This window comes from Eleutherodactylus coqui, chromosome 1 (genome assembly GCF_035609145.1).
Source record: "Eleutherodactylus coqui strain aEleCoq1 chromosome 1, aEleCoq1.hap1, whole genome shotgun sequence".
Lineage (NCBI taxonomy): Eukaryota > Metazoa > Chordata > Amphibia > Anura > Eleutherodactylidae > Eleutherodactylus > Eleutherodactylus coqui.
Window position 1 is genome coordinate 121,923,408 of NC_089837.1, and position 24,537 is coordinate 121,947,944.

General features: G+C 43.5%; 2 protein-coding genes across 2 annotated transcripts in view; one reads left to right on the forward strand and one right to left on the reverse strand.

The window, feature by feature from the left end:
• Positions 1-249: 249 nt before the first annotated feature.
• SERP1 (stress associated endoplasmic reticulum protein 1) lies at positions 250-6,513 on the reverse strand. Its single transcript, XM_066599695.1, has 3 exons — positions 6,292-6,513; positions 6,145-6,220; positions 250-1,245 (listed from the first exon to the last, which is right to left on the reverse strand). Exons 1-3 carry the CDS (start codon positions 6,373-6,375, stop codon positions 1,205-1,207), a joined length of 201 nt encoding a protein of 66 aa, XP_066455792.1. The 5' UTR covers positions 6,376-6,513; the 3' UTR covers positions 250-1,204.
• A 97-nt stretch (positions 6,514-6,610) lies between these two features.
• EIF2A (eukaryotic translation initiation factor 2A) overlaps positions 6,611-24,537 on the forward strand; it is a 44,606-nt gene continuing 26,679 nt past the window's right edge. Inside the window, exons 1-5 of the mRNA XM_066599683.1 lie at positions 6,611-6,742; positions 15,830-15,899; positions 16,916-16,990; positions 20,089-20,207; positions 23,757-23,856. Coding sequence (XP_066455780.1) covers positions 6,715-6,742; positions 15,830-15,899; positions 16,916-16,990; positions 20,089-20,207; positions 23,757-23,856 — 392 coding nt within the window. The 5' untranslated portion in view covers positions 6,611-6,714. The remainder of the gene's footprint in view (positions 6,743-15,829; positions 15,900-16,915; positions 16,991-20,088; positions 20,208-23,756; positions 23,857-24,537) is intronic.

Genomic DNA, 24,537 nt, shown 5'->3' on the forward strand with positions numbered 1-24,537 from the left:
CCATGTCTAAAGGCAGTATCACGTTCTCTACAAGTGCATACCTGGCCATTGTAAAGATACAAAACGTAATAAATATTAATATAGTTCACATTGGAGTACTTGCACCCCATTCTCGTGTATACTTGGTGTAGAGTTATAGTATGTTGTACACCATTTTTGACTGCAAAGTTACACTTTAAAGACATATCCCAACATGGAGAGGTATCAAAACCCCCCTCCGTTTCCTAAGACACAGACTTACACTGCTGCAACAGTTTTTGTAAAGTTTTATTTGTAATTTCTTTTTTTTTTTTTTTTTTACAAAACGCACCAAATGTACACTGCTTTTTAGGTAGGTCACATTTTGTTACAATACCTATGGTTGCTCAGATATCTAACCACCGGTAAAAATGGAGAGAGAGTGGGTTCTTGTGCATGCAAAAGAAATAGGCTAGACAGTAATAAAAGACTTGAGAATGCGTCCACAGTATTTTGAAAAAGGCCAAAAGCGGCTTGAACAGACAGCTCTACGGTTGGGGTGATCACACAGGTCTGCACCCACTCTTCCCCATCGTGTAAGTGACCATAGCAGTCCACTGTGCAGCTTTGCTCTCGATCACCCTTCTAGTGGGCACCTGGGGAGTGGCACATAACAGGTGCTTTTTTTTTTTTGGCAAAAAAGAATAAAAAGATGTCTTTCTAGAGAACTAAGTGCCTCTATGCAGAAAGCAAACGGCTGAAGATGAGCGAGAACACGACACAAGTTTTCTTGCAGCATATAGAGAATATTCAATGACTCAGTTTTCCAGCTTTTGATTCTTAAATTAAAAAGAAAACCAAATTTTATACATTAAAAAGGTAGAATATTTAACAAACAGATAGCTTTCGACACAAACCCTACTTGGACTACAGGTATCTACATTGCATACAGATTAGTTCCACACAGATTGACGCTTCACTGAATAAAGTAGCTCCACAACAGCAGACCTGCTTTTATTGCTCTTATGCATATGGTGCTCTCTGAAGGCACTGTGGTATGGATTAGAAAACTTGGAATGACTTTGGTGGAATAGTTTGGAATGACTCGGATGATCGTTGTTTACGTCGTCATTCTGGAACAGGCAGTTTTGTGAAATCCGTTTTTCGTTGTCCAAATTAACAGAAAAAATAAATCAGAGTCCATGTTATACTTCACACAGGAGAATTGGAACGGCCGGAGAGAGGTTTACATGCCCATCCTAATGCTCTGAATGATCTGGAAGATTGCTGTGGAGAACAGAGAAAGAAAAAAAAGTTAGTCAAGGCAGAAAAGTTTGTAAGTGTAGCTTTTAGAATTCATGCAGCTATATGATGCATATTATACTGTAGCACCGCCTGTATGCTAAATGTGGCAGAATATGCAACAATTCGAGTACACGCCTCGCACTACATTATGCATTTTTAGACATTTTACTTCTTGCTCTACAAGGCGGCATTGCTTAAAATGTAACAACTAAATTTAGGTGTAATGCCAACCAGCAAGAGGTGTAAATTAGACAAGTGTGTCTGAAGATGCAGAAAGTTTATCATCCAGCACAAACTACAGTGATAGTTTGTGCAATTTTTTTTTTTTTTTTTAAGACTTCCTAGCAGGGCTGTGGAGTCAGTAAGCCAAAACTTCCACTTAGATCTTGACGCCTCTAGACTCCAACTCCTTGATATGACATATGTTTAAGTGATAAGTTCACTGCATTAACCCTTTCCAATCCAATTTGTATCCTGGTTTTCCTAGGGGGCTTACTCTCTTTCTGCTGTTATACAATGGCGCTATATGCTGGCTAAAGCCAGTACTGCATGAGGTGACACGTTGGATAGGCTCTAACAGCAGAGAGGCTGGCAATATACAGTAAGAGAACCCTGACGGACGTCTTCCAACATCAGAGCTGTACAGCCTTAAATCATAATGTCTTCAGAGGTCAGACAGTGGATTGGAAGAAATCACCAAACTAGAACTAAATATTTATTGGAATACAATTTCAGGACCCGTCACTAAGTTGTAAATCTGCAGTACACTATGTGTTTAGTAAGTCAAAATAAAAAAAAGTTGAACAGAAGTGTAGTAAATGACTTTTGAGCAGTCTATGAATTTGTTAAATACTATTACATTCTTCTGTTTAGAGGACCTCAAATCTGATCTCATTAAGCCCACTGGCTTCTTCCTCTGCAGCAGCTTCACTACTGAGCATGTGCAGATAGTGGGTGAACCTGTACTGTAAGCCTTGAAGAAGCAGCTTAAGGATACTTTGTCTAATGCAGGGGAAAGGCAAGATCTGATTTTCTAGTGCCGTTTCTACATACCAGGTACCAATGTTTTTAATAAATAGAAAATATTTATAGGACATTCCAAAACTAGTTTACTACAGTGGACAGATGTCAGCCACAAAGATCAGACACCAACTGTGGTCACAGAACATTTCCTTAGGGTATAAGACCCTCCAGACAAGACACCATATACTGTTTAGCACGGTACAAAGAACTACTGATGCCAAGATTACTTTTAGCACTTCATATGCACTCAGCCATAAATGCCATCTTGCTGCAAGTCTTCTGCCAATCGCTACCAGCTGAGGGAACACCACCGATCTCACGGAAGTAAGTTCACCTGTTACCATATGGTAACAGGTGAACTACTAAAAGGGGTTGTCAGATTTCCCCCATAAAACCCAGATCCTGCCGCCACAAACAAAGTTCTATATTCACCTCTTCCCGTTGTGTCCCGTGCCACTGCGACATATTTACAGGCTGCTGCAGCCAATGGCTTCCCGTAAATAGGAAGGGCTGCAGCCTGTAAACAATGGAAGCGAGGACGCAGGGCGATACAGTGAGGACAGGAGAGTATGAGTTTGTTTTCTAGCAGGGAGAGCTGGGTTTATAGGAGGACACAAAAAAAAAAACCTGCACTTTAAAGAGGATTCCATCACATCCTCTGATCAGCAGGCTGCAGACCTCTACAAAACCAAAAAAAGTGCAGAACACTAGTTTGTTTTTTTTCGTGGCATTCAAAAAAACTGGATGGAAGATCATAAATCAGACATCCTCACATAATAGAAGTTGAGATACACATCAAGCACACATGAATACATATCAGTAAAGTGTAATTGTAAATACACAAATACTTAACGCATATGTTTGTAGTGAGGCCTGACATAGTAGGTAACATACGTGGGGCCCCATCTGCCGTTTCAGCTCTCCCTACAGACACGTGATAAGTATTTGTATTTACAGTTACACTGTAATGATTTTTACACATTATGTGACTTGATGCAAATCCTAGTTTCTGGTTACAGCCCTGCACCCCACGACACTTTAGTCCTTATGTGGCATACTGTAACGATTCTATTATATTGCTATTAGGCGCATTTCATTTGCTAGAAATTCTGTGCAGACACTTTGAAATTTGACTATTATTACATACTATTACCTATGATGGTCAAGCGCCCCAATAGTATTGTAGATTACACTGTAAACCCTTCACAGCTGCATCCCTACCCACTTAATCATTTCTTCTAAACCCACCCCAATCAGCTGCCGTTACATAAGGAGCTCAACACCATCTATCAAGTGGGTGGTCTCCACTGTTCAGTGTCCATGACCTCCAGTAACAGATAGCAGCCACTTGACAGAAGTGGCTGAATGAGTACAGGGGGCCTAAAAGGAGACCCCCCCCCCCCCCCCCCCAAAAAAAAAAAAAAAGAACAACCCACATACTGTGCTAGAATCAGTGGTGATGTGGCTGTAGGAGACAAGCAGCTCACCCCACTGCATGCCATTACAGTAGCTCACCCATTACCATATGGTAACTTGCACACTAACTTCAGATACCAGCTATGCGCCCATTACAGCTGCTAGAGCTTGGCAGATGGCATTCATGTAGCCTTGGCGTTGGTAGTTCTCTGCACCATGCAGGTCCTCTAGAACATCCGCACCTCAAGAAGTTCTCTAGAGGAAGACTAATATTCAATGTAGCAGTCTATTTTGGCATTGGCACACCTCTGTATGACACTGTAAATGCTATCAGGGGCTGCAGAAAGCAGGATTCCAAGCCCTAATGTAGTCATCATCCGTGATCGGCTACCAGCACAGCAGACCAACATGTCAGACCGGGTCCAATCTGTTGTATAAAATGCAAACATGAAACGTTTCAAAGTCCCAACATGTTACAAAGAATCCTCATTCTGATGACGCTCCACTACGAGGAGGAGATAGCGGAGGCAGAGCTCCAGAGTGTCGGTGACCTGTACGTGCCGGACTTCAATGGCACAAAGATCAGATTTTGTAACCTGTGGCTCAAATATACTTGGACACCTCAATGAACCAGCAGCAATGCAAATACGAGCAAGTCAAAACCACTCACTAATCAGTTATTACAAGAGTACCCCTATAATAAAGTGTAACATGGCGCATCAAAGAGGGCACCCATCAACAAAGGGCCTTCCATATGGCATAGGAATGTAACATGCTTGAGACCCCTCCACTATTGGCCCAGCCAGAGGGAAGCAGAGGTGCAGGCACCCCAGAAGTCCTAGTAATGACCCAACACCTCCATGTCACTAATGTTATGGCAGCCGATGCCTTCCTTCTAGACACACCGGTTTCTGCTTCATCGTTGGAGAATATGGTCCTAACCACTCCACAGGTGAAGGAATAAGATACGGATGTGGCTGATCACCATCCCAGATATCAGGAGGCCATCAGTGTCAGCTGGAAGACTGCCTCCAGCAGGAATCCGGTGACCAAGTGCTTCTACAGTGGTTTTCCTTCTGGGGTTCCATCCCAGCTGTCACCATGACAGGGAATGGCTCTGTTGCAGTGGTGTCACAATCCCTGATGTGTAGGGAACACAATGCCACATGAACATCCCTCCAGTGGTGGCATGTCACATCCACCGCATTGTCACAGGATCATGACAGCTTGGGTGACACTGACAGGCTCACCAAGGAGGGACTCTGAGATGGTCTAGTCATCTCTTAAGACTCTACAACATCCCCCGTATACGGGCAACTGAGGACCAACCAATGGAGGACCTAAAGCCCACCCAGTAACAAGTGCTTCCCGGCATCGGTGACATTATACCATGTGGACGGACTCGCCTGTCAGACATGGTAAAGGGCAACTCCATCCTGACATACGGCCGGAGAGCCCAAGTGTAACAGTCACTAAGTAGCATCCAACACTGACAGATTTCAGGCTACGTTCACATCTGTGCCCCAAAAACTACCCGGGCGCAGATCCAGCGCCACAGCTCAAGAGACCCCCATTATAAGTCAAAGGGGTCCATCAAGCAACCTTCACATTCCATCTGCAACAGGCTGTGTCCTGATCCTACGCCACAACAGCTGAGGGAGCGTTCACATGGTGCTATACTACGGGCTCGGTGACCGCGGCTGAAAACCGCGCTGTGATGGAATCCCCGAAATGACACAAAAGGAACCGCCCCCTCTATTGTGACTCACGCATATCTTCACTGTCCGTTCTACAAGCTTCCCCTTATAGAGTATAGAATGGTGCAGCTAGTTACGTTATTCTACAACCCCAAAGGGAAACTTGTAGAACACAATAGAAGTGACGGTTCCTTTGGTTTCAGTCGTAGCGCAGTTTTCAGCAGCTGTCCCCAAATCACCCCATGGGGGGGGGGCGCTCCATACCGCCTATTTGTATGCGCTAAAGATACATTTTTTTAAAAATACACATCACAAGTGCATAAAAAAAATTAAAAAAAAAAAAAAAAAAAAAGCTAATACTTCATTTTCTGTACGTTTTTCGTTAAAAATACCCATTAACACATTAGAAAAAGCATTTACGGAGAGGATCTTGGGAGTTCGCCATCATCTGTCTGTTTCTAAACATGTATGGAGGATTGTACGGCGCAGCATACGGCACTATACATTACGCCATAATAAAGAAATATACTAATGCGCAATTGTTTTAGCGTGGCAACAATGTAGCGAACGATACTAGACTGCAAGACAGAAGAATGGATGTACAACCCACTAAACACAATGTATATATATATCCTACACTGTAACAGCATAACCGTGCCCAGCCAGCAGGCAGTGTGCCCGCCGTCCGAGTGCCAACGTCACCGGCTGTCAGGATGGAGCTCCCCCGTACGCCGGCTGTACTCACCGGAGCCGCACACCACGAAGATGAAGAGCGCCAGTAACCAGGGTCCTACCGACGACTTCTCGTCCACCGTGCTCCGCTGCAGGGAAGAGACACACGTTAGCCCGGGCACACATACACACCCCGCCGGCGTCCTCCCCGCACACCTACCCCGGTCTTGGCCACGTTGCCCCGCTGTGTGATGTTCTTGCTGTGTTTCTCGTTCGCCATCCTGATCCTCTGTTTGGCCACCATAGCTGCTAACGGGAGAGCGGAGGAAGAGCGGAGCGGTCACCACTGGGTGTGTGCTGAGCTGTAAGTACCGAGCCGCCGAGCTGCCAGCGTATGCAATTCCACAAGCCCCGCCCCCAACGGAACTACGTCCTCCTACTACCGCACACACGTCATCACTTCTGCTCAGATAGTCCGCGCAGTTTTACACGTGAGCTTGCACCAACCAGCGGTGGAAGGATACATGCAAACTCAAGCGGAAGTGTCCAGCGCTCTTAGTGATACGGCTTGTAAGGGTTACGTGTATCACGTGGAGGCTCCTCCTCCGCTCGCCTTACGTCACCTCTCTCTTTCCGGCACAAGATGGCGCCTCCCATACCGCTTATGGCAGGTTTGTCTCTTTAAATATCTCCCGAAGCCGGTGTTTTGGTGGAAGAGGGAGCAGTGTGCTGGCTGCACCGTAGTGCTAACTACATGGGAGACAGTGCCAGCTGCTGGGATTAAATGGTTTATACTGGACTGAAACTAATAGGCAGGGGATAGTGGAAGAGAAAAAGTAGTGCTCTCTTAAAGGGGGCTTCCAGGCAAATACCTGCTGTAGCCTCAGGATAGGTAGTTGATCGCAGGACTGTGCAGTCGTTACAGAAAACTTCCGGCTCCGACATACATGACCCGTGTCCCGGTGTAAGTTTACATACTGTTGCATTAAGTATCGCCCAGCTGGGACGTAAGCTTACATTCTGTGGCATTAAGGGGTTAAACGACCTCCCAGTGCAGTCATGTGGGTCCAAGAGATGCTGCCATTGTTATACACACAGCTGCTCAGCCAATCACAGGCTTTAGCAGTGACACCGCCAAGAACGCCGCCGACCAAAACAATATTATTATTGCCTTATTATCCGACCCGTCTGCCTTATTTTTCACTGCATAGTAAAGCACAGGCGCGTCTGCTTCCCTGCGCCAAGGTATCCTGTAACAGGTGTAAAGTGTAAAAAAGTTGCAAAAACAGAAAACCTATATAAATTTGCTATTGACATAATCGTACCGGCCTGCAGAATTAATTTAATATTTATTTTTACCGCACCGTGAATGCTGTATAGAATAAAAAACATGCCAGAATTGCAGGTCAGGTCCTTGGCCGAGGACCCAGAGCAGAAGGTAGAAGTGTTTTTGACTGCTTTTGCCTTCTTTCCAGGCTACATAGCACTCAATGAGCTCTATGTACTAAAGACTGGAAGTACAGCGATCACATGACCGCTGGGATCCCCTGCTGTAGCAGAGCTGCAGGATCCTACAGACCCTGATCAGCTCTGCCAGTGACTACTGTCACTACAGGGAATGCTTTTCCCTGTAACTGGGACTCCTATGGATGCCCCATCTACAGTGGAAAAGTGTGAAATTAAAAAACAAGGACCATGTAAATGTCCCCCAGAGGTCTTACATGACATCATGGGTGTCATAGATGGTAAAAAAAATTACAAAAATAAGTTTAAAAAAAAATTTACAAAATAAAATAAAAAAATATATACATAAAAAAGGGAATGACCCACTGCCGATGCCAACTAAAATTGTTGCCTTTTCCACCTTGTAATCTGAGACTATACAAATTATATATCAAAACAAAATGAGGAACCTATTCCTGTACTTTATTTTTAAAATTAGTATATTTATGCTAAAATAATTCTCAATTGAAAAAGTCATTTTTTTTACCGCTAATAAAACTAAAACAAAAGTCAGTGAAAAAAAGATTTTAAAAAATAGCCCTATATGACACGGAGGGGGGATGGGGGGGGGGGGGCGGCTGCATAAATAATTTTGGCTCCATAAATAATTTTGGTAGCTGAAGAAAAAAAATAGGGCAGCAAAATCCCTAAAAATTGCCTGGTTCTTTAGGACCAAAACAGTGAGGTCCTTACGTGGTTAAAGGGGTTGTCCCGCGGCAGCAAGTGGGTCTATACACTTCTGTATGGCCATAATAATGCACTTTGTAATATACATTGTGCATTAATTATGAGCCATACAGAAGTTATAAAAAGTTTTATACTTACCTGCTCCGTTGCTGGCGTCCTCGTCTCCATGGTGCCGACTAATTTTCGCCCTCCGATGGCCAAATTAGCCGCGCTTGCGCAGTCCGGGTCTTCTCCTGTTCTCTATGGGGCTCCGTGTTGCTCCGTGTAGCTCCGCCCCGTCACGTGCCGATTCCAGCCAATCAGGAGGCTGGAATCGGCAATGGACCGCACAGAAGAGCTGCGGTCCACGGAGGAAGAGGTTCCCGGCGGCCATCTTCACCGGTAAGTATAGAAGTCACCGGAGCGCGGGGATTAAGGTAAGCGCTCCGGTAAGCTTTCTTTAGGTCCCTGCATCGGGGTTGTCTCGCGCCGAACGGGGGGGGGGGTTGAAAAAAAAAAAAACCCGTTTCGGCGCGGGACAACCCCTTTAAGCAAGGTCACTAGTGATCTGATACCTGCCAAAGTCTCACAACATTACTGTGCTCCTCTTTCTCCACTCTTGACACAGGCGACTACTCCATCCTGTTACGAATTCTCTCATCCTTCGGCATCACAGACGTGGCCCTCTCCTCTCAAAACCTACAAATAAGGACTTAGGGTGGTTTCACATCTGTGTCCGGGGTTCTGCTACCTGGCTCCATTCGGGGTGCAAGAAAGCGAATTTCCCGTGGCTTAATGGCTCCGTCTCAGGACCCCATTGACTATAATAGGGTTTCCGCTCAGCTTTTTTGTATAGCACCAACTTATTCCGCAGTGCTTTCAAGTAAATAATTTATTAACCTTCCCACCCCCCACACCAAGCCGGGTACTTATTTTTCCAACCTCGGAAGGATGGAAGACTGAGTCAACCTTGAGCCGGCTACCTGAACCACGTGGGGATTAAACTCACAACCTTCAGGTCGTGAGCAAGAGCTTAGGACTTTATTTCTGCTTCTTTAACACTGTGCTTCATGAGGCTGTACACAGCAAGAGAAGAGAAAGTTGATAACCTCTTTATTGAAACAATACACTAAAATGGCAGAAGGAAAGTCATAAAGAAATAGCAAAATTGTGAGGTTACCAAAAAGACCTGTAATATGTGTATAGTATTGTAGCTCGATCTCATCGGGTATCGTAATAGGACTCATCCAAGCTAGCTCCAACATTCACAGTGCAACACCATATATAGCAGCGGGGAAGAAAAGCACAATACAGCAGATGTAGATGCTAAGATACATACAGACCCTCAGGTGTGGCCAGCCACCACCTGCGTTTCGCACATCATCTGCGTGAAGTCTAAGGCTGGATTCACATGGGGTGGAAGTTCCATGCGAACATTCCGAACTGAAATTCCGCATGCATTCTAAACCCCGAGCCTAAGCAGCAAAGTGGATGAGATTTGCAAAACTCATCCACACGCTATGGACAGTCCGCTGCAGGCAAGCCATGCAGACACTGACATGCGGCGCGGAATTCAAATCCGCGACATGTCAATTGTATCGCCGTCTCCGCTGCGGGCTCTCTTCTCTCTATGGGGAGAGATTTCGGCAGAAGAGTACAGGCGGACCAGCCGCTTCAAAATGAAGCTGCCTTTCCACTGTAGAAATCTCGTAGAATTTAGGTGGGGTCCTGCTTCGGACATTCTGCGAGATTTCCGTTCCTTGGGAACGCGGCCTAACTGTAATAAGTCCTGCATCTGTGTGATCATCGCAACAGAACAGATTTTCATCCAAGAAAATAAATAATAGATCATTTACAGCATACAGTGAATAAGCTTTTGGCCTTTCCATTAGGAAGTTACATGTAAAGTGGCGATATGCGTGGGGCTCGGGGCACTACTACAGGCATATATTTTGTGCCTATGTCAGCCTGGATTTATCATCCACTTTCTGGAGCATGCATGGTATTTAGGACTTTTTTGCTACTTTCCAATACCGGATCCTTCTATTCTATGTGGGACTTTTCAGTTCTGCACTTTATTATACTTTATTACTAGAGATGAGCGAGTATACTCGCAGGGCACATTACTCAAGCAAGTAGTGCCTTAGCCGAGTATCTCCCCGCTTGTCTCTAAAGATTCGGGGGCCGGCGCGGGTGACAGGTGAGTTGCGGCGGTGAGCGGGGGGAGAGGGAGAGATCTCCCCGCTTTCCCCCGCCGCTCCGATACTTGGCTAAGGCACTACTTACTCGAGTACTGTGCCTTAGTGAGTATACTCGCTCATCTCTATTTATTATCCTTATCCATTGGACTGTATGTGCACTTTGGTTGCTGCTCTTGTTAGGAGGTTTAGGTTTGTCCTTGTAAGTTGCCTGTAATGACTGTTTGCCTTATTGTAGCATAAACGGCATGTCTTTGGATTTAAGTTTTTTTAATGAGTATATGTGTTTTTTAAGTAAAGGTTGGTCATTTCATTTTGGGTGTGCGATTACTTTTTTGGATGGGACTTCTTGTTACGTCAACATCCTTTTTCGCAACCCTATTTTCCTTATAATTGTGGTTCCCATCTGTTGTGGATTACTGAAAAGGTGAAGGCTTCTGTGGATCGGATCAGGTAACTTAGGTTGTTGAACATGAGAGTGTACGTTTTCAGAATGTAACTTTTAGGGGTTTTTAGGAATGAAAGCTCCAGTAGTTGACAGCCTAGAGCTGTCACCTGGGCGGCAGTGTGCGATCCCCGGTCATGTGATCGCTGTTATTTAATGGATAACGGTGATCACATGAAAGTAAATTAAAAAAGGTTCAAAAAGTGAAAGTTTCTATGAGGGAGGCTAAGGCCTCCGTGATGTCCTCCGACAATCTCGTTATGCAAGGACCTTTTCTGCATATGCGCCGGCCAGCAAAATGGCAGACGCATGCACAGAAGCCGGGGAAGGCCAGCGAAATTTAAAATCTTGCTCCCGGCTGGCCTGGACCAGTAACCAGAGGCCTCGGTGAGCAGTCCCCGGTCACGTGATCATCGTCACCCAATGCTTTAAAAAGGCATAGCTCTACTTAATTTGGATCACTACTTGTAATGCCTACCTAATTTACAAGAAGCCCCGGGAACGCTCGCCTTACTGCAGTTCCAGGAGCAGCTTGTTGAGCGCCTTCTGTGTGAGACCGCCGCACTGCAGCAAGATAACAAAGCCTCACAGAGCGTCACTTTTTACACCCCATCCATGACGTTGAGGTCAAGAAATACCCCTCAAAAAGTGTCTGGTTTGCAGCAAGCAAGGGACGAGGAGGGATACCATGTTGCCAACCAGACCTTCATAATAACCCCTGGTTTGAGACCTACCACACAGTTTTACATTATTAATTTTATCTAAGATTTAGGGAGTGCCAAAAAGTAGGGTTGATTCTTTTTAGGTAGTCAGTCTTTTTTCTTTTTTTTTTCTGCGCAAGTGAGCAACGGGGCCTGGAATTTATTCAGTTGTCCCCTGAAATCCAATGGGTGTGCCCACCATTACAGGCCTAGCCATGTATCCAGTAAGTAGATTGGGGCTACAATGGGTATCCGGGGTATCCATTTTGGGGTGCAAGTCTTCATTCATATGTACGCTGTACAAAAAAAAAAGTTTTTAAAATGACCCAATTGCCAAAAAAATGAAAATCGTGATTTTGTTTTTTCCTTCTGCATTGCTTAGATACATTCAAAAACTGTGGGGTCAAAATACACAGTACACCCCTAGATGAATTTGTTAGGATTTAGTTTTCCAAATGGGCAATTTTTGGGAGGTTCTCTATTGTCTTGGCCGTTCAAGGGCTCTACAAGTGAGCTATGGGACCTAAAATACCTTCAAGCAAAATGTCTGTTCTGAAAGCCACTGGATGCTCCTTTCGGTTGGCGCCCCGTTGTGCATACTGATATAATATTAGGGCCACAATGGGTATGTTTCTGAACACTGGACAAAGAGGGGTATCCATTATGGGATGTAAATCCTCATTTTCATGTGCATTATATAAAAAAAACTGCCTTTAAAATGACATTTGCAAAAATCTGAAATTTTATATTTTCTCTTATCAATTGCATTAATTCTTGAAAAAGACTGGGGTCAAAATACTCCTGACACCCCTCAGTAACTAGACTAAGGGGTGTATTTAAAAAAAAATGGGGTCATATGTGGGGGGTATCTATCATTCCGACACCTATGAGCCTTTGCAATCTTAGTGTAGGAAAACAAAATGTTCCTCAAAATGTTAATAACATCGGGGAACAAATAAAAAAAAAAATTCATAACAGAAATTAATTGATATGTTTCTGTAAAATTAAAACCTGCTGATTCCACTGGTGACATTGAATACTAGCAGAATATCTCATTTTTAAGTTACAAACCATTTCCTTTATTGAAGATAACAGTTTAGACGGGCCGTAATATTACAATACAACTATTTTTGGTGGAAAATGACGCTTGGATCTTGACTTCCTCCTGTAAGAAACAGTCCTCCCTCTCTAGTGACCCTTAGGGCTCATGTCCACGGGCAAAATATGATTTAAGATCCGCAGCGGATCTCCCGCATGCGGATCCGCATCCCATAGGGATGCATTGACCACCCGCGGGTAGATAAATACCCGCGGATGGTCAATAAAAGGCATTTAAAAAAAAATGGAGCATGAAAAAATCTGGACCATGCTCCATTTTCGTGCGGGTCTCCCGCGGGGACGGCTCCCGCGGGCTTCTATTGAAGCCTATGGAAGCCGTCCGGATCCGCGGGAGACCTAAAATAGGAATTTAAAAGTATTTACCCATCCGGAGCGGACCGCGAAGGTCTTCTCTTCCTCACGGCCGCATCTTTGTTGCTTCGGCACGGCGGATGTGCCCGGCGCATGCGCGCGGCCCGTCGACGGCGTGCTGGCGACGTGCCGCCGGCGTGTCGAATTCATCCGCCGGCCGAAAAAGAAGATCCGGCCGTGAGGAACAGCTGACCTTCCCCGCCCGCGCCGGATAGGTAAATGCTTTTAAATTCTTATTTTCAGCGCTCATGTCCGCGGGGCAGGAGGGACCCGCTGCAGATTCTCCATGGAGAATCTGCAGCGGATCTGATTTTCCCCGTGGACATGAGGCCTTATAGTAGCCTCAGTAGCAATAGTAACCCCCACATTGGCCACATTAGTAAGTTTCCCCTATAGGGGCCCCAGTAGTAACAGTGTCCACTATATTGGCCTGAGCAGTAATAGTGATCACCATAGTAGTCCCAGGGATGCTGTCCAGCCACAGGCCAATAGCAACCCTCCCATTGGATAAGAAATAGGTAATCTGGCGTCACGAGGCACAGGTTTTATTGCAGAAGGTATATGTGGATACAGATTGTTACCAAAGGTTTCTCCAGTATACAGAATGATATTTGTCATGCAGAAATACCAGTCAGTATGGTGGTCTCTTTGTTCTCACCATACCATTGAAATGGCGAAGGGCCTTCTACTCTTGTCTTTCAGCCCCTGTGTGAGATGAGTGTTACATCACACACAGATGATGACGGTGCCACTACTTATCTTGGCCACCAAGCTTTATTCCCAAATACTTGTGATAGGCCCACTTTACCAAGGATGTTATTTTCCTCCGCTGTGTCTTTGTTGTGAACTGTCTGCAGACACGGCAGAAATTGTCTGGGTTGTTCAGACATCCGTGTGGCTCAGGCATATTGTTATTACATTTTGAAAAATAGTCCCAGTCCTGTAAAAACACAGTTCATTAATTACAACTTACTGATGGAGGATCTGCAGTGTTTCCGCTACGTGGAAACATACCCTATATGTTACATAAACCTACCCTTATAGTACTCAGTCAGCATGCGGTGTGTAACAGCGATTGCAAAATAGTTGCGCAATCACTATTGTTATTCCATTTATTAAGCAAGGTTAATGGTGAGCTACTGGATTAATTGTATGGGCAGATTTCCAAAAACTAAAGTACAACAGCAATTGGATTACATTATTCCCCATAACTGGAAAACCTTATGTGGCAGAAAAAAAACGGATATCATATTTGAATTCAGCGCACTAAAGTTACTATAAGCCGCCTATCTGTTTATCGGTTACAAAAACTGTGTTAGACAGTGTATTAATGTTAAATTTGTACGTCTCCTAAATGTTAAAATTCTTCTTAATTTTGGCACTTTTAATAAATTTATACAAATTCTATCAGCCTATTTTCACCCCCTAAATGAAGTACAATATGTGGCGAAAAACAATGTCAGAATCACTTGGACATGCAAAACCTTTACAGAGTTATTCTATGTTAACCCCTTGAGTGGCACGCCCGGAAAAGTTCCGTGACGAGCTCCACTGCTCATAGCAACATAGCCCGGAAGATTTCCGGGCTATGTATCACTATGGGAGCTGCAGAGCACACTGCCACAAGCTGTGACAGTGTGCTCTGCCTGCACAGTCCCACACAGAGCAGTGCAAGGGCTTTGAAAAACCAGCAGAAGATATTGCCGACATGTCGGCAATGTCCTGCTTTGTTTACAGGTTGCCATAGAGACCATCGGCTTGTCAGAAGCAAGCCGATGGTCTCTGTGGCAGGGAGAGCTGGTTGTTAGCTGTCAGAGGACAGCTAGGTACTAGCTCTTACAGCAGAGATCAGAGAAAACCTCCGATCTCTGCTGTGTTAACCCTTTACATGCTGCAGTCTATGTGACTGCAGCATGTAAAGGGCTGTCACTGCAGCATGTAAAGGGCTGTCACCATCGGACCCCTGGAATGTGATCAGGGGTCCTGATGGGTCCCTGTGGAAGTCCCCTAAAGGGACAAAAAAAAAAAAAAAAAATTAAAAAAAAAGTAAAAAAATTATTAAAAAAATTAAAAAAACACTTGTCTCCCTTTACTTTGTAAAGAATAAAAAATACAATCACACATGTGGTATCCATGTGCGTCCTAATGACCCAGAGAAGGAAGTTAATACATTATTTAACCCCTTAATGACATGGCCCCTTTTTTCTTTTTTCCCCCATTTCTTTTTTTTCCTCCCCCCTGTTTAAAAAATCACAACTTGTCCCGCAAAAAACAAGCCCTTATATGGCCATGTCAATGGAAAAATGAAAAAGTTATGGCTCTTGAGACGCAACTGCAAAACTAGTTGAAATTCAATGATTAGACCATTTTAAAAAACCTGCCCTGGTGGGCACGACAGGGTGGTAGGAAACCTGCCACTCAAGGGGTTAAAGTGACACATGTCATATTTCCAAAATCTGGCCTGGTCACTATGTGGTTAAACACAAGCCAGCAACAAATGAGAACCGCGAGGTTCTAGTTTGCCGTTGATTTTCGTCCGGCATAAAAACCAGCAGCAGCTCAGAGCTTATCGTGCCATTTAAACACTGATTGTTAGGTGTTCCCCATAGGAATGGTGCAGAGTAAACGGGCTGCCCAAGCGAGCTGCTGATGACGTCACCTGATCGTTCTGTTGGGCAAACGAGAACCGTGAGATTCGTGGCCTTTGTAAAAGGACCGTTACATATTTTAATATATAAAATTTTAATATTTAAATTTGTCTTGATTTCCTTTCAGTCAGAGGATCTGATGGAATCCATATGATCCAGGGGCCCCCAAAGATTGCAAAGTTTGATTCATTTTCATGGTAAGATTACTTATGTTTTCATACTTCTGCAGAAGTACAATGTTGATGTTGTAACTCTGTTGTTTGTGTTTGTACTGCATCTTCATTGTGTTCCTTGTCCGTATACATGTGGATTCAGTACATTGTCATTAGCACAGGCATTGATAGGATGTACCGTCATGGTCTGATTGGTGGGGATTTGACAGCGGGGGAAATGTTTAGAAAAATCTTCATGAACGGGAATTTATAACATTCCATTGACACACCGCTGACACATTCATCCGCTGAAGATTTTCTTTATTTTGAGTGTGTTTTGGGGATCCGGATTTGCAGTTTTCACTTACGACAGATGTTGAAGGGAAGAAGGATCCAGCATCTTGCGATACGAGTCTGAGACCGCTGTTGCGCTTTTAACTAGAGATGAGCGAGCATACTCGCTAAGGGCAATTACTCGATCGAGCATTGCCCTTAGCGAGTACCTGCCCGTTCGGAAGAAAAGATTCGGCTGCCGGCGGCGGGCGGGGGAGAGCGGAGTGGAACGGAGGGGAGATCTCTCTCTCCCTCTCTCCCGCCCCGCTGCCCACTGCCACAACTCACCTCTCGAACCTTTTCTTCCGAGCGGGGAGATACTCGCTAAGGACAATACTCGCTCGAGTAATCGTCCTTAGCGAGTATCCTCGCTCATCTCTACTTTTAACCCCACAATTTTCACTGTGAGCGTGATGCAATTTTTCGCTCACCCATAGCAAATAATGGGCAAGATTTCTGCAATATCAGAAAAAAATAGAACATGCTGCAAGACAAAAATCGCACATGTGATTACACCCATTGCAAGTGATGGGTTGTATTGCCGTGTGCCTTGTGAGACTATGGGCAATGTAAATACAGCCTAATAGAGGGGCATCTCAAGCGTAGTACCCTGTCTATGATACTCATATGCCTTATTAGGGCCTATGGACCGGTTATAGTCATGAGACAACCCCTTTCATAAATAAATTATAGCTCATACCTTGTTTTTCTTTTTTCTTTCATTCCAGGGACTGCAACAAAAGTTGTAAAGTATGCACTTTCAATCAGGATGGGAAGCTCTTCGCGTGGTGCAATGGGGAAGTGTAAGTCTTCATGCACTTTGGGATCAGTTTGTCAGCAACACAATAATAATGGTCATGACATTAATGTGTGCAAATTAGTAAAAATAAACCTGCCATAAGTATAACATAGGAGGGGTATTGTGCAGCTTAGATGAAATGTTATATCTAGAAATGAGCGAGCGTACTCGCTAAGGCAAGGAGCGGGAGGAAGAGAGTGAGAGAGAGATCTCCCCCCCGTTCCGCACTGCTCTCCCCCGCTGCTCTCCGCCGGCACCCAAATCTTTAGAGATGAGCGGGTAGGTACTGGCATAAGGCACTACTCGCTCAAGTAGTTTGCCTTATCGAGTATGCTCGCTCATCTCTAGTTATATCCTAGAATTCTGTGATCTAACATTGCATCCACTACTCCTATGTTATACTTTGACATGGATGCATAAAAGGACAGACCAACTGAAGCTGTTTCTGATTTTCACAAAATACAAGCTTGTTCTGTAATAGAAACTGTCATTTTTTTTTGCATTTCCCTAATGGCATGTAGATTCACTGCAAGTTCTTACTTCCCTTTAAGGGCCAAACTTGAGGCCCTTTTAGACGGGATGATTGTCAGGTGCTTAAGCACCCGACAGTCGTCCTAGTGATTATCACTTCTGTACCTTCACAGGAGCGAATCGTTCAGTGACTGGAGGAGTGGGCTGGATATTGCTTCCAGTCACCTGCCTCAATTCACTGTAAACAACAGGCAGTCATTCATAGATGAACGACTGCCTGTTTATACAGGCTGATCATTGTTTGATTCCATGCCGGCTGATACTGAACGATAAGCGAACAAATTGTTGCTCGATGTTCAGTTGCTGGCAGCATTTACACTGAATTATCGTTCAATCTTGCATTATTAACCCGAAAAAAGTTTGGACGTTGTGTAAAATGTAAATGAATGTAAAAAAAATTTAATAGAGAATGCATTGATTTGGAAATCTCATATATACACATCTTATTCACAATAGAACACAGAACACATATAAGACATTTCAAATTTTGATTTTTAGAATGGTAGAGTTGGAAGGGACCTCCAGGGTCATCGGGTCCAACCCCCTGCTCAGTGCAGGATCACTAAATCATCCCAGACAGATATTTGTCCAGCCTTTGTTTGAAGGAGAACTCACCACCTCCCGTGGTAACCTGTTCCACTCATCGATCACCCTCACTGTCAGAAAGTTTTTTCTAATATCTAATCTGTGTCTCCTCCCTTTCAGTTTCATCCCATTGCTTCTAGTCTTTCCTTGTACAAATGAGAATAGGGCTGATCCCTCTGCACTGTGACAGCCCTTCAGATATTTGTAGACGGCTATTAAGTCTCCTCTCAGCTTTCTCTTTTGCAAGTGAAACATTCCCAGATTCATCTGACCACAGAACATTTTTGCCATTTAGCCTTAGTCCATTCTAAATGAGCTTTGGTCCAGAGAAGTTGCTGGCATTTCTGGATTTTGTTTATATAAGGCTTTCTCTTTGCATGATACAGCTTTAAGTTACATTTGTGGATTGCATGGTGAAGTATGTACACAGACATTGATTTTTGGAAGTATTCCTGAGCCCAATGCAGTGAGTTACATTACAGAATCGTGTCTGGTTTTATTTTCTCACTAAAATTTTTTTTAAAACCATTCAAGGTAAATACAGATTAACGGCATATGCCACAGTGAACGTCGTCCGGAAAAAAAAAAACCCGCCAGAAATGCACTTTTTCAGTTACCCTGTCTCCCAGAAAAAACGCAATAAAAAGTGATCAAATGTTGTACGTATTCCGAATTAGTACTAACGGAAACTACTCGACACCCCGAAAACAATGAGCCCTTACTCAACTATGTCGACGGAAAAATAAAAAGGTTATTGTGCGCACAAGATGACCGCAGACAATAATTGAAAAAATTAAATGTCTTTGAAAAAAAAAAAAAAGAGTAGTACAGTAAAAAAAAAACTATACAAGTTTGGTATCGTAGTAATCGGACCGACCCATAGAATAAAGTTATCATGTTGTTTTTGTTGCAGTTTGTGTGCCGTAGAAACAACACGCACTGAAAAATGGCGAAATGCCGGGTTTTTTTTTCATTTTGCTCCACTTAAAATTTTTTAAAAGTTTTTCAGTACATTATATGGTACTTTAAATAGCACCATTGAAAACTACAACTCATCTGACAAAAAAACAAGCCCTCATACAGCGACGTCGATGGATAAATAAAGGAGTTACGATTTTTTTTAAAAGGGGGGGGATGAAAATGGGGGGGGGGGGAAAGGGCTGCATCATTAAGGGGTTAATGCAGTGACGCCTAAGTGTCTGTAGATCTCAAGCATCCAGTATTTACCATCGACCTTGTCACTTGTGCACATGAATTTCTCCAGACTCGTGGAATCTTTTGATGATATTATGTACTGTAGATAGTGGGATAGGCAAAGTCGTCACAATTTAACGTTGTTAACGTTTTTCTGAAATAGTTTCACAAGTTTGGTGTATTTTTCACAGATTGGTGAACCTCTGCCCATCTTTGCTTCTGAGAGACTCTGCCTCTCTAACATGCTCTTTTTAAACACATACACATGGCTTAGTAGAGCATTAACCCTCCAGCTGTTTTTCATTAGTGCCACTTACTTTTTCAGCCTTTTGTTAACCTCATCCCAACTTTTTTGAGATGTGTTGTTGCCATCAATTTGGAAAGGAGTTAATTTTTTTTAATAAAATGAAAAAAATGTCTCACTTGCAACTTGTGTTCTGTTGTGACTAAAATATGGTTATATGAGATTTCCAAATCATACGTTGCATTCTTTCTTTTTTAACATTTATTTACATTTTACACACCATCCCAACTTTTTGCAATTGGGGTTTTAAAAGGGCCGTTACACCAAGGCCTTATTGAATAGCTGTGACTGTAGTGTGCCTGATTTCTAATTTTGGATTTTGTATTGGCAGCATTGAAATGCATGTCAGAAAAGTTTACGGATGTGTAATGTGGTGTCCTTATCCAGTACTGCATTGGACCGAACGAAGATATAGAGTAGACCTGACGTGTGGCTTAATGATTAATGTGTTAAATCGCAATGCCTTCACATGACCCTTGTCTTTTCAGAATAAATATAGTGAGCACGGCTGACTGCAAGTTACTGCACACCTTTGATTTGCCCAAAGTTGTTGCCTTCGAATTCTCTCCAAAGAGCACAATCCTGGCAACGTGGCAGAGTTATACCAGTGAGTAAACGTCATCCTTATCGTTGGTGTTGTTCTCCTCTGCTGCTACTTGTAGCTAGCGTATATCAGCTCGGAAGATCCAGTTTACATATAGAATTACCCATCACTGGGAACTTTCCATTGACGTGTGTAAATAATAATTGTGTACACACCGCATTCACGCAGACATGAGTGATGCTAATCTGTTACTGCAGAAGTCACAGGTGACTTTTGTAGAAAATTCCTTCTCCCGTGACAACAGCCAATTTAAAGATATGGTACACTGTGTATATTATATAGAAAAAAATAACGCTTCTGAGCGCCACTTTTATAAAAAGGTTGAAGGCATTTGACACCAATCGATTGGGACATATAGTTCTGCCCCAAAAAAAAATTCGGCAGCAGCTGAGGTCAACAGAGAACTTATCACTATGATGACGTAGAAATGCTACAGGTAGCTACGATGAAGAAGAGATGTAGTATTACAGGGTGCCCATTCTTATAATAGGTGATGATGTAAAACATCATTATGTAGAGTCTTCCAGAGCAAGATCCCTCCTTGTATGACATCCATATGCCCTGATAAGACATATGGACAGGGTTATATGCCCTTTAACATACTGTTGTTCAAGAGGACCACTCACTCTGATTTACACTACAGGTAAAGGGGTTGTCCGCTTGCAATATGATTTTTGAAAATTACCATATATAAGCCAAGTTTTTTAGCACAACAAAAAGTGCTGAAAAAGCCCCCCTCAGCTTATACTCAAGTGAGGTTAAAAAAAACCTCGCAATACTCACCTCTCAGTCGGTGTCTGTATCCCCGGCGCTATGCTCTTCCCCGCGGTGTGGCAAGCTGCTTTAGAATGATCGGCTCGGTCATTCACAGCCATTCAGTGAATGGCATCAATGAATGGCTGTGATTTGTTTATCGAGCGCCGGCTGTGATTGGCCGGCGCTCGATCCAATCACAGCGCTTAGTTACACAGCGCTGACGGCGGGGGAATTGAAAATCGAACCAGAGAGATGACAGTGGGGAGAAGTCTGAAGCAGCTTGCCACACCGCCGGCTGAGAGGTGAGTATTGCGGGGTTTTTTTTTTACCCAGTATATACTCAAGTATAGCTCGGCTTATACTCGAGTCAATAAGTTTTAACAGTTTATGTGGTAAAACTTATTGACTCGGCTTATACTCGGGTCGGCTAATACTCGAGTATATACGGTAGATCTAAATCGGTTAAAACAATAAAATCCATAGTGATTACCTTCCCTTGGCCTCAGCGATCAGGCAGTGCAGTCCCACAGTCTTCCTGGTCTTTTTTGTGGAATGGAGGCCACGTAACCAATCAGAGCCCAGAGCAGTCGGATACCGTTCTCTTAGCATATCTACACAATGTTGAAAACTATAACGCCAGAAGAAAGGCACCTGACTGCTAGGGTCTCTGATTGGCTGCAGTAGTCACATGGTGTCTGTTCCACAGCAAAGACCAGGGATGGTCGGTGCTGGATTGCCAAGGCTTCGGGCGGGTAAGTACCACTGGTTTTATTGTTTTAACTGACTTGGATTAAATTTTAAAAAGTAACCCATTTAAGGGAAGTGTTAAATATTACAGAAATGGATTTGTATAATTTGATAGTCCAGCACATTTCACTGTTATTGGGCATTTCTTTCCCAAGAACGGGGAGGTCTTTCTCGGAGTTAGTGCGTTGTGCAGAGTTTGAACCGCACTAATCCAACTTTTATGGCATATCCGGTGGGCTTGTAGAGGGGAACTTTAAATTTTTTTTATTTGGTTCTTTAAAATAAAGGAGCAGATCTAACAGGTTCGATTGGTTGATGTTTTGTGAAATATTGTTTGACAGAACCTGGAAGTGTCTGTTTGCTTTAGGACTAGTGTAAATATAAGAAGCAGCTTAGAAACGTCTTCAGTGATCTCAGATGACAGCATCTAATCTTATTTGTACTTAAAGGGAATTTGTCAGCCCCTTGAAGCTCTATAAGCTAAGCTAATGGGCTCAGAGTAGCTGACCCGCTGAGTCCAGGGATGTAAGTTTTATACTTGCATTCCCTGCTGTTATTCATTGAGCTGCACGCAAAGTAGTCCTCCCATTCTACACCTAGAAACGGATGACTACTTAGTGTGTACCTCATTGCACTGCTGCAAAGAGAGGGAAAGGTAAGTATAAAACTTATGGGTTCAAAGTAGTGGGTCAGCTGCCTTGAGCCCATAAGTTTAGCTTATAGGACTCAAAGTAGCTTACAGCCTGTTTAATATACAACCATATGGATAGACCTAGGAATGATATATTCCGCCTTTATTTCGTATTGCGATTTGATAACTTGTGTTATTATTGAAGTCTGTTGAAGAAATACCAATTTTTCCAAATGGCAAAAACTTTGCATGATAACTTTTTAAGAATTTAAAGGGATATTCTCAAAATGTAAAGTGATGGCATATCACAGGAAACACTGTCACTTCTTAAATGTTGGATAACTGACCTCTGGGATCCTGCGGATCAGCTGAAGGAACTTGGAAAAAGCCACATTTTGGATTTTTTTAATTCACGTGCATGGAGCTTAACTAGTGCTGTGGCTTGGTGACAGACAAACCCCTTGCCATAATCTACTGATCACATCTAATAGGGAACACCTTGCTGTTTCTATAGTCCTCAAATACCCCCAACAGGTCATGATTTGAGAATATTCAAAAGAGTGGAACACTTTGACCCCAGCCGTTTAACCCTTTATTTTCCGTGGTCAATGCGATCATGGCATGTAAAAGGATGATAGAGGGGGCTTCCTCTGTCACCCATCAGCACCCCAAGATGTGATCACTGGGTCCCAATGGGTTGCTCTGGTACCCCGGTGACTTGAAGAGGGTCTCATAGTCTGCCATTTACAGTGGACTAGAAGTCATCCCACAAAAAAACAAGCTTCCATAGAGCTTCATCATTGGAAAAATGAAAATGGTAAGGCCCTTGGAACGTGGTGATGCTAAAGCAAATCTTAGAAAAAGTATTTTTAGGGTACAAAAATGGCAAAGCATAAAAATAAACTGTATAAACTTGGTATTGCTGGACCTAAAAAACAATGTTATAACATCCTTTAGGGCTTAGTCACACGGGCGCCCATGTGAGTGAGCCATTACTGCAGGAAGAAGGCGGACGTACTTCAAGACGGACGACTCCCCGCAGTGCTGAAGAAAGAACACATGACCGCCAATGAAGCCGGTCACATGTTCTTTCTCCCGGCGCTGCAGAGAAAGAAGTGCGGCCGTCTTCTTCCTGCAGTAACACGGGCGCCGATACTAAGCCCTTATTCTGAATGCTGTTAAACTGAAATCCATTCCCCTTAAAAAATGTATAAATTATACAACACATTATATGTACCCCAAAATGATGCCATTAAATAAATGCAACTTGTCCTGTATAAAAAACAAGCCCTCAGTTATGGCTCTAGGAATGTGATTAGAACCTGAAAAATGAGTTGGTCATGAAGGCGTGAACAGGCTTCGGTACTAATGGGCATAAAGTCGTTATTTGCTGGAATAACAACCTTGTTTCATTTCAGCTGGAAAAGATGGAGCAGCAGGAGTACCAAACCTCCAGTTATATGACTTGAAGACGGGGAAGTGCGTGAAATCGTTCATCCAGAAGAAGATGGAGAACTGGTAAATATGCAGAAAAAAAAACTCAGTCATCACAATAATAGTCTTATCTTAGGGCTCATTTACACGACTATGATTTCGATGCGTATTACACCCTCGATGCATGGCCATGTGACAAGCGATGAATGGAGTCAATGAAAATACATAGATTTTCATTGATTCATTCACACTAGCGTGTAAACACTGCGTGTAGCTACATGCGAAAAAAAGATTGCAGCACGCTTTTTCTTGACGTATCACGCAGTGTGAACCCTATACTTTTCTATGAGCAGCATATGCAACACTGTCCATATGCAATACATTGCATATGGGTAGTAATACATACGCAACCCCTCTATGAAACAGGGCGGGTAAATAAAAAAAGACAAAGTCACACTGCGCATGACTGCGTGCGTGAGATATGCGGTCATGCGCAGTGCTCTCGCTGTTATATGGAGTCTATGCAAGCTCACACAGACCGCGAAAACGTTGTGGGACCCCTGCAGCGTTTTACTCATATGGTCGTGTGAATGAGCCCTAAGCTAGTAGAAAAGTGTAGAAGAAGAAGAAAAATCGCTGTAGGCATTCTCCTGAAATGGTGACTGAGTATTGATCTACCTAGGCAGTGCTAGACATGACCCTCAGTCTTATGGACCCCTTTACAATACTTCAGCATTCTCCACTAGGAAAGCTTAAGAAGCTTAT

Excerpts from the sequence above, each read along its gene's own strand:
- SERP1 (XM_066599695.1), bottom strand. The coding sequence starts at position 6,375 with ATGGTGGCCAAACAGAGGATCAGGATGGCGAACGAGAAACACAGCAAG. Across the intron at positions 6,221-6,291 it reads GCAACGTGGCCAAGACCGGG|CGGAGCACGGTGGACGAGAA; the intron begins GTAGGTGTGCGG and ends TCTTCCCTGCAG. Across the intron at positions 1,246-6,144 it reads CTTCGTGGTGTGCGGCTCCG|CAATCTTCCAGATCATTCAG; the intron begins GTGAGTACAGCC and ends TGTTCTCCACAG.